This window comes from Aethina tumida, chromosome 3 (genome assembly GCF_024364675.1).
Source record: "Aethina tumida isolate Nest 87 chromosome 3, icAetTumi1.1, whole genome shotgun sequence".
Classification (NCBI taxonomy): domain Eukaryota; kingdom Metazoa; phylum Arthropoda; class Insecta; order Coleoptera; family Nitidulidae; genus Aethina; species Aethina tumida.
This window is the reverse complement of record NC_065437.1, coordinates 23,652,862-23,663,702: the sequence shown is the minus strand read 5'-3', so window position 1 is coordinate 23,663,702 and position 10,841 is coordinate 23,652,862. Positions and strand designations below refer to the sequence as shown.

The window sequence follows — 10,841 nt, the reverse complement described above, 5'->3', positions numbered from 1 at the left end:
TAACACTATATTCTTTGTACAATTATTCATTTTTTACCTAAATCAATATAATTTCTATTTAAATTAAATCATAAATGTAATGGATGCGCAATATGGCTAGTCACAGATGTAATAGCACGCATATTATAATTAATTTATATTTTATTTGCTTAAAATTACTAATATAATTATACAGTATAATAAAAACTACTATTTTCTTATTCTAAAAAATATTATAAATATTTTTTTATATTGAGTTGGACATAAATTTGGCAACCTTAATTTTAAAACGGATTTTTAAAGATTAAATCTGTATTATTTAATTTAACATTATCACATTGTATAATATCATTTTTGTTTTATAATTTTGGCCCACCTTCGTGGCATGAACTTAACCATTTTCCGAATACAGTCTTTCGAACTTCTTGAACTGCTGTGTTGAGTTCATTTACATTTGTAAACTTTTTATGTTGAATTTGGTTATACACTTGATTCCTCAAGTTTTCTACAGGGCTGATATCCATTGTTCTGTGGTCCAGTGAATGTAGTACTAAGCAAGTCAAAATTGGACTTTCACACATTTAGTAGAAACTAGGGTTTTTCTTATATGTCTGGGGTCCACTCCCCTCCACTAACCTTCTCACAGTCGTTGAACTAATTTCATCAAGTTCAGTTTCTTACAGGTTGGCTTTAATTTCGTTTGACGACAAGATTAGACTGTTGACATCGAATTATCCAGTTGTCTATTTTATTTTTTATACTACTGGACAAAATTAGAAGTAAATTCTTTCTCCATCCACCACTGTATTACATATTGTAATATGTCTAAATATAATTAACTCCTTATTAAATTCAAGTGGTAAAAACAATATGTAAATTTGTTGCAACTGACAACATGTGAGAATACCACAGACCCTTGAATCTGGTATTTCCAGTTGCGTCTCGAGAAATTCCGAACCATTTACACATTATTAAGTTCTTTACTGCGAACTGTACCTCAACTTGTTAAGAGGAATAGATTTAATGGAACTATAAAATGTAACAACTACCGCCTGATCTCTGTTAGAACCGTTCCGGTGCGACTCCGTTAAGCTTTTACCTCTTTTAATACGTACAATTTAATAATCAGTCATTATGAAACTGGTATTCGCTTCTTAACAAGGACACCGATTCCACTGATCTTGCATAAATAACTTTATTTTTCTTTTCCATGTTACCCACCATAAAAGAACAGGTAACTGGATATAGTGTCAACGTGAGACGGTTAAGTTTTTTATCGAAAGATTGAAATAAAATTCAATTTGAATATTTCAGCAGAATCGAGTGGACTTCCATGAAGTGTGTTTATTTGTGAAGTAGTTTTTGAACACAGCAGGTTCGTATTCCAATTAATTGATGAGTTCTGTATTAGTTATTCTCTATGTTTTCTTATTCCAATAATCTTCGAAATCGTATTGACGTTTGTAAAATGAAAGTTGGTACTTTAGTTTATATACAATTAAGATTTAATTGTTACATTAATGTTTATTTTATTGATTTTTAATGTAGGTTTCACTAGAAATAACCCGAATGAATGAGAACGAACAGTTGCTTTTTGTTCTTTGATGTAGATAATTATTATGATATTCCCATTACCGTATCAAATATTGTATTGTCTTCTTTTCTAGATACAATGATTAATCTGATGTTCGCAGTTTGCCTTGTGGCAATTTGTTTAGTTTCGGTCCAATCTGGAGACATAGACGACCTGATTAAAGAAGTTTTTGACTCATCCCCATCACCGGTTACTCCATCTTCGCAAAACAAGGTTCATGATAGAAACTGCACGTGTGTTCCGTATTATCTTTGTTCTCACTCTACTGATGCTCTAAATGACGAAGGCATCATTGATATTAGGTATGATTTTAATACTATTAAAGAAATGTCCTTTATTATTAATTTCTTAATTTGTAGAAATGTGGAATTTTCATGTCCAAGTTACATAGAAGTATGTTGTGAAGCACAAGATTTGATAAAACCGAAAACAAAAACTGGATGTGGTCACAGAGGTGGCGTTGGAACTCGATCAACTAAAGATGACAAGAAAGCACAATTTGGAGAATTTCCTTGGATGGTTGCCATACTGGAAAAGAAAAATATCGATTCACAAATCTTAAACGTTTACCAATGCGGCGGCACCTTGATACATCCCGAGGTCGTTCTAACGTTGGCTGACTGTTTAGATCCGAAAAAAACGTATAGAATACGTGCTGGAGAATGGGATACGACAACGAATCAAGAACTCTTCCCGCATCAAGATCGGGAGTTAAAATCTATCGTCATTCATCCCAATTACAAGGGAAACAAACTGGAAAACAATGTAGCCTTACTGTTCTTGGAGTCGCCAGTAACTTTCGCTGAAAACATAAACGTCGTATGTCTGCCTCCAAAAGACCAAAACTCGGATAATTCTAAATGCGTCTCTACCGGATGGGGCAAAGACGCTCCTGGAAAAAAGGGTAAATACCAAGTTATCATGAAAAAGATTGATCTTCCTGTAGTTCCCCTGGACAGTTGCAACAAAAAGGTACAATCTCTTAATGTCACCAAACTGGATGACTCAGTAATTTGCGCTGGCGGCAATGACGGTCAATACATTTGCAAGGGGGATGAAGGAGGACCTTTGGTTTGTCCCATTGACGGCAAAGAAGAGAGATATTATCAAGCTGGAATTGCCACCGTCAATTCCTGTGACAACAAAATACCCAGTGTTTTTGTGAGGTTGGCCGGATTTAGAGTGTGGATCGATGAACAAATGAAAATTAAGAATTTAAATATAGATTCTTATCAGTACTGATCAATAATATTGTATTATATTTATTTTAAAAGGTTTAAAGGTGTAGAATATAAATGAAAATATATACATTTATATTATTGTTTGAATTTTCGTTTCTTCCTTCATCATTTTATGCATTTTAGTATTTATTATAATATTATAATATTAATATATTATTATAGTATAATATTAGATTTAATTTCTACTTTTATTTAAATTTTATTCAAATTCCTTGAGCTATTAAAAGTAAATTTGAGACACATCTTTTGGTTTTAATATTTATATATTTTTATTCCAGTTTTATTGTTTAATTATATCTACTTTCCTTCTAAGAAACTGAAATTGGTAAATCCAAAACCATCAAATATCCAATGATGAAATCAGTAATTCACTTGAATGAAATATTTTTATGGTAACACAAAACTTAGTTATCTAAAATAAACGTATAGAATAAATAATTCATGTCAGAAAAATTATACAATATGATAATAAGTTGTATCTAAAAGAGTAAACAAGAGTTCAAGAATAAGTGGAAAAGGTTCATGAGATGCGCCAATTTTAATAGTAGACCTAATTTTCATTTTGATATCTATATTTAATTAAATGTCATCAGATTTGAAACAATAACAGAAATTATACTATTGACCTTGATAAATACTTGAACAAAGTCCTACTGTTTATGTTGAAATTTAAATTAATGTTAATTATCATAATATTCTGAGAAGTTAATTTCAATAAAAGTTCTTTCATATTATGCTAGAAATATGTCCATGTCCCTTTTGCGTATTAATTACGACTCATTAACGATGGCTTTTCCTTGCGAATATACATTTGTATACATACATGTATGTATGCATTTAATGTAAATTAAAGCGGATAAGATCTCTATATTTCCGTCAATGTTGGTGAGGGATTCACTGAATTGTTTTGTTTTTGCAAATAAGAGATATCCTATTTACATATATTTATTATTCCAATGATAAATTCTCTCCCATTTATCATTCAATGAAATGAATTTTGTCTTAAATGCATCCATATTTGGTAACAATGAATATTAAGATAATTTTGTTATATTATACAATGTCGACAGTCTTTCATTAAAGGTTAAACATGTTCAAATGTTATCACAATTTAAAAAAACAACAGTTACATTGACTCAACAATAATGATATAAATACTTCTCGACATTAATTAAAAATAATATGAATTATTGATATATCCTTTGTACCAGATCTCATTTTTATTCTTGTCATTCAATTTTGCAAATATTTTCTTTTATTAGAAAATGGATACAATATTATAACAATTAATATACAGTTGACATGTTCTGTTTATCGAAATTCTGCCCATAGAATTATTTACTGAGAAAACACATTTAAATCACCGAGTCTTAATTATCTCTCGATGATGACGCCCGTCAAAGGTCAAATCAGCAGTCTGATTCTGGTATTTCCAAGTCTTGTATTCATCAGGATGGTGGGGATGCGGGCATGTAAATAAATTACATGTTTTTAGTGTGCGGACAACTTTGCAGGTCGGTGGTAGCAGCGAGGTAGTGATAAAAAAAGGCCTGAATCCAAGGCCGCTGATGCACTTTGCCAACTGACTGATACAAGCGTTTAGATAAGATGGTGCGCGTGGTTCTGATCTCGGTGATCCTTGGATTGGCTGCGTGCCAAAACAATGAAAGAGATGCGGCCGTCAACAGACTGTTTTCCACAGCAAAACCCACCTTCGACGAGCTCTATGAGGAGAAGACGGAAAAGCCGCCAGAAAGCTTCGGGGCAATACAGAAATGCGGTGAGGGTACCGATCGGGGTGTGCGTGTTTGCGTACCGTACTACAGGTGCGATGGGACCACAAATACAGTCATCCCAGATTCGGAGAAGCCTGATGAGCACAAGGCCACAGATGGAGCTGGTCTGATTGACGTAAGGTAAATATTACAATATTAGTGTGAATTGCGTTGGAAGTTCAAAATTGATGTTTTATGTATCAAATAAAAAACAAAATGTCTTTGTCAAAAACATTACACTTACCCGTTTCTTATTGTTGTGATAATGATGAAAAAACAGAATTCTACTAAAATTTCATTAATTCCCTACATTTTTTTATTATATTTAATTGTTTTCAATGCTGTTACAGTATTAGAATCTCCCTTTGTATGTTTATCCATGTTGAATCTTATTTAATAATATAATATTAATTTTAAAATCTTATAATATTTATTCATGCATTATTTTGATTTATAGCTCTAATTAACCATACAAATTTTTTAATGACTTATTGGTTACATTTCGGATTGCATATTTATATTGAAAATACAACATTTTTTTCAATTATGCTTCTTCAGAACTTTTGTTGTTGATCACGTCAATTATAATCTCTGATATACTTCCGTAGATTTGGAGCAAACAGCTGTCAGCACTACCTCGATGTCTGTTGTAAGGTTGGCGATGGCAACGTTCCTAATCCGTCCGACAACGACAATAGGAATCCAACCACAGACGTTCCTGTACCTAATCCTTTCCCGGACACTACAAGTACAACACCGTCATCTCCTCCGGTTAGTTTGGGCTGTGGCGTCAGGAACACAAACGGTGTTGACTTCAAAATCACCGGTAACTACGACAATGAAGCAGAATATGGGGAGTTCCCCTGGATGGTGGCGATCCTCAGATCTAACTATAATCCAAGTGTTGACAAGAATCTGGCCATTTGCGGCGGTTCGCTCATTGGACCCAATGTTATTTTGACTGGAGCACATTGTGTATACAAGTAAGTGCTTAAACTATCAAAATTTATGTTTATATATTTCGTTTGTGTGAATTTATTCATTATTGCGTTATCTTGTCGCTAATTTGCAATTCGTATATCCTGTTTTGTATGATCAAAAGAGACAAAATCGATTTATCATGCTGATCACAAATAACCAAAATGGTTATTGCATAACGGCTGCTGACCTTAATCCATCATTCATTTATTTATGTCTCTTCTAAAATTCCTAGAGCCATATTTTTACATTCATTATTTTTAATCAATTATTCAGTCAAATTACTCTAAACGATATTTTTCTATTTTCAGTTACAAAATAAACGATTTGATAGTCAGAGCAGGAGAATGGGATACACAGACTGAAAAAGAAAGACTTCCTTACCAGGAAAGAAGGGTAGCGAAAATCATTTTACATCAGGACTTCCATCCAAAAACTGTAGTGAACGATGTTGCTCTGTTGATCCTGGAAAGTCCCTTTAAATATCAAGAACACATAGCTCCAGTTTGTTTACCACAATCGTCTGAAATCCTTAACTCTGGAAGGTGCTTCGTCACTGGATGGGGCAAGGATATTTTTGGTAGGTGTCAATTAATCATTGCACGACAAAATGATTAATTTTTGTCTTTTAGGACAAGAAGGAAGATACTCCGCTATTTTGAAGAAGATTGAACTTCCGATTGTTCCGTTTGATCAATGTCAATCGCTTTTGAGAACGACCAGGTTGGGCAGTCATTTCCAACTTCATAATAGTTTTATGTGTGCCGGTGGTGAAGCTGGAAAAGATGCCTGCACGGTAAATATTTTAATTTAATAATTATTTCCCCCGAAATATTTATAGTTTATTGATGTAAATAAATTATTGTTGCTGTTTAGGGTGATGGTGGAAGTCCACTGGTTTGTCCCGATCCTGGAAATCCAAGACGTTACATTCAGGTGGGAATAGTCGCTTGGGGAATTGGTTGTGGTGAAGAAAAAATCCCTGGTGTCTACGCTAATGTGGCCAAGTTTAGAAACTGGATAGATGAAAATCTTCAGCAACTCAACATAGGTTCTAGCTCGTATACAAATTAATTTTAGTATTATTTAATGAAAATAAAGACCAAATACTCATTTTTTTAAATTGCGTTTTTGTTGCCCAAATATTTATTTAATAGTAGGTGTGGTACAAACAGTTTCCAAAAGTTGATAAATATTATGTGGTCAATTTTTGAAATTGGATAGATAAAAATCTTCAGTAACTCAACATAGGTTTTTAACATATAACATCATAGATTTTTAGCATTATTTAATGAAAATAAGAACCAAGCTCATTATTTAAATTGCATTTAAATTACGCAAATATTTCTTTATTAGTAAGTACGGTATTGACAAAAAGTTTGTAAAAGTTGGTGTGTAATTAACCTTACTTATTTAATCATTTATAAATATATACTTTCTGAATGGCAAAATCATTTAATCTTTGGTTTCTACAGTGTGTAATAAGGGTTGCATAATATTATAATCCATAAGAAGAATTTTTTATTATTATATTAGATAGGAGTCTATGAGGTGGGATACAGTATAACTACACATACAAAACTATAAGCAATTTAATACTCAATAAAATATCTACAAAATTAATTAAAACAAAAAATGAGAAAACTCCAATGAGAAAAATTCAATATTCAAATTTATTTGTTAAATAGTTTATTGTAATTAATATTAAAGTTAATGATGTTATTCTTTATTTTAAATCATCTATTAAATATTCAATGCCATCCTGCGAAAAAAAAATCTATACCAATTTTCAGAAAAAAAGCAGTAAATTGCTTTTATAAGTCAAGGTTTTATCAATGTTAAATTTGCTATTATTCTTAAAATAGTATAATAATAGTTCCACTTCATTGAATTCAATTATTTATTTATGTTTGCTTTTGAAATTGAAACATTAATTCTGACATTATTTTCTAGTAAATGTTTAAATATTTAATTATTCAATAAAATCAAGTCACTTGAAGTAATTAGTTCGCATTTTTATTTAATGTATACAAATTAAACAAAACCACAAACATATAAAAATTTAAGAAGAGATAAATGAAAGCAAAAAATTTAAATTTCTTAATTAAGTGGGATTTTCCAATATGCAAATATTTTTTTAATAAATTGCTTCTTTATTTAAATTTTGTTGAAATATTTTATTATTAATGTGTTAAGTTGCAAACTGCCATTTGTCGTAAAAATAAATATGTGTAATGTTAAGTGTATTTTTTATTAATATCCAATTTATAAAATTTCATTTTATACTTAACCCCCCACAAATTATTATTTTGAATTTCAGTTTATTCATCACTCCATTAATGTTCATGATTTTAACATTTTTTAATTGAAAAAGCATTTAAAAACCAAATAAATGTAATATTAACCTACTCCTGTGAGAAAATGTTTAATATAGGCTGGCGCCAATTGATTAATTATATATATATACATTTCCTTTTACAAATTTAAAAATTCCTATTAAAATTCCTTTTGAAATAATACTGTGTGACAGACAACATTGATCCATATACAAAGCCAGAAACTGAATTTCCCATTCCATAACATTTCGGAGTTGGTTAAACCACTTATTTATTATAAATGGACGAGCCGAACTAGTATATCATCAAATCTGATGCATAGAGGTAGTTTATCGGATCACATGTATAATTCATTTATCTGTCGATAACATCTACATTTATTATACCTACTAGATTAATCGACGAATTTCGAATTATGTATTCGATTAAAAACAATTCAAAATTTATTCTAATTGGAAATTATGGATGTGAAACAGATGTACTGCAAAGGGTTTAAACAAGAAGACTGTCAAAATATTTTGATAATAATATTTATTAGTTTATTTGGGAATTACTCTTTTAAGAAAATTTCACATTGAATGAATGAACAAATTAATATCACATTTCAAAATCAGTTTTTTATGTGAAGCAAAAAATTAACATAATTCTAATTACTCAAAAAAAATGTTTAATAACACTCATTATTTTATTTGAGAATGACTCTTTTATTTAAGAAAATTGTATACAGAATGAGGTCAGGATGAATAAATTAATATCATATTTCAGAATGTTTTTAATTCAATGTCAAATGGTGAATTACATATTTCCATCGTTAAATTCTGAATCATCGTCATTTCTAGTATTTTTTTAATGAGCACGTGCAAATAATAAATATATTGAAAAAGTAGGCAAAATATCCATTTAATGCACTTGGTGAAAGAATATAAACAGGTAATGGTAAATACTGTTAAAAGTATACTAATTGTAGAATTATATATTGAGTGGAAAAACAAGTTTGCCTTATTTCTGTCTATGTGTATTTAGCACGTATACAAATATTTTTCCACTCTTCTCAAATAATAATAGTTTAATATTTCACTTTTGAAACTTTCTGAGAGAAATGAGAGATATCTCCATTCAAATGTCTATATATTTTTTATCAAAGATACAGTGTCTTGTCAACTGAAATTTGTTATATTGCCAAAATTTTTTTTTAATAATTTACTTGCATTTATGTTACAAACAAAAATAGTTACAATTCATAGAACCGTAAAGATCATTTAGAGATGTCGTTGTTTGTATATCGGATTATTATATACTTTAATACTTTTGTGAAATGAGATTAAGAATAAAATCAAACAACACTCGCCTAAGAACCTGAGCAACACAGAGAAGCTGAGTTAATTAGATTAGACGGAATAGGACATTTGTTTTTGTTTCTCTATCTAGTGTTTCTTATTTCCAAAAATTTATATTATATTTTCGATAACGACAAATGAAATCTATTTAAAGAAAAGAAAGATTGACGTCTACTAAATGTCTAAAAATAAATTTATCGGATATATATATATATATATATATATATATATATATATATATATATATATATATATATATATATATATATATATTATTTATATTATTTATATTTTTAAAAAATTAAAATTTATTTTGTCATTTTTAACATATGAATACATTTTTGATACAAAAATAATTGATGTTGTATTGTGTGATTAATCTCAAGCCAATTTTGCATTTTTTAAAATACTTTATGGTGTCCATTAATGTTACGTGGTGGTTTACACGTGTAACTATTTATGTGCAATGCGTTTTGTTTAATTTGCTAATAGTACTTGTACGTACGTGAATAAATAATTAACTGGACGTACCTACATACGTTTGATTGCAAATTAATTATGTGGAACTGGGGAATATTTTAAAACATTTTCAGTTTAATTTTTATACTCAATTGCAGTTTTGACTTATTGTTTTTAGTTAAACTGACGGCAAATATATTAACGTTAAATTAATTAATGTACGTCGAACAACAAGTTTCGTATATTGTTGTTTAGTTGCTCGTTTCAAATTGCTAATACCCATTTATCGTTATGAAAACCGTTAACCCGATGTTTTATACTTTTAATAGCTCTATGGTTAATCACAAACAACAATTGCAGCAAAAAATTACTGCCGCAATTAATTTTCCCAACAGACTTGGTAAAAGAAGACTGAAAAAATGTTAAAGGAACAATTTCATCCAACAATTATGGATCAATCTGTGTGACGTTAGGAAGTTTTTAAAGTTAGATTTTATCAGAAATGATAAGATTATAAATTTTATTATAAGATATCTTAGTTGGGATTTAAAGGAAATTGAAATTTCCTAATAAAATTCTTATCTGATCTATTGGATCTTTGCTATTACTTTTTACTAAAGAAAATTAATTCAGTTTTTTTCTAAAATATTCCCTATCTATTACAAAGATATATTAAATTTATTCTTATAAATTTACGTATTTTTGATAGGTTAAAAAATATATTCATAATTATTATTTCTTTATTTATTTTAATATGCTCATTTTCTATTCTTTTTACATGTGTTTTAAAAAAATAATATTGTATTTAGTTGCATTTATTGTTTTATTACTTTTTATTTTAATAATTAATGAAATCTATATATATTTTTTAAATCTGATAAGAATTATAAAAAAATAATAAAAAATAAATTGAAAAAACTAGAAGTGTTGCTTACTCATAATATTACATTTACTTATTTTTTAACAGGGTTAAAAAATACGTCTTTATTTATTATTACTTTATTTATGAGATGTGCATAATATATTTCGTACATGCATAGTCTTATATCTTATTTAAGTATATATACTGCCTAATTATCATCATTTTAATAATTAATAAAAGATAATTACATTTAAATAAAAATAATTGTATAAACAGTAAA

General features: G+C 29.1%; 2 protein-coding genes across 4 annotated transcripts; both read left to right on the top strand.

Moving 5' to 3' along the window:
- The first annotated feature begins 858 nt into the window (after window positions 1-858).
- LOC109608640 (phenoloxidase-activating factor 2) lies at window positions 859-2,892 on the top strand. Of its 3 annotated transcripts, none has more exons than XM_049964278.1 (4): window positions 859-1,213; window positions 1,294-1,354; window positions 1,647-1,875; window positions 1,933-2,892. In XM_049964278.1, exons 3-4 carry the CDS (start codon window positions 1,652-1,654, stop codon window positions 2,813-2,815), a joined length of 1,107 nt encoding a protein of 368 aa, XP_049820235.1. In that variant the 5' UTR covers window positions 859-1,213; window positions 1,294-1,354; window positions 1,647-1,651; the 3' UTR covers window positions 2,816-2,892. The 3 variants fall into 3 exon arrangements, with proteins under 3 accessions (XP_049820235.1, XP_019880704.2, XP_049820234.1); XM_020025145.2 differs by having other exon boundaries at window positions 859-1,234; window positions 1,297-1,354; XM_049964277.1 differs by having other exon boundaries at window positions 859-1,234.
- A 1,417-nt stretch (window positions 2,893-4,309) lies between these two features.
- On the top strand, window positions 4,310-6,690 carry LOC109608630 (phenoloxidase-activating factor 2). Its single transcript, XM_020025135.2, has 5 exons — window positions 4,310-4,730; window positions 5,198-5,572; window positions 5,879-6,147; window positions 6,200-6,363; window positions 6,444-6,690. Exons 1-5 carry the CDS (start codon window positions 4,423-4,425, stop codon window positions 6,639-6,641), a joined length of 1,314 nt encoding a protein of 437 aa, XP_019880694.2. The 5' UTR covers window positions 4,310-4,422; the 3' UTR covers window positions 6,642-6,690.
- The last annotated feature ends 4,151 nt before the right edge of the window (window positions 6,691-10,841 follow it).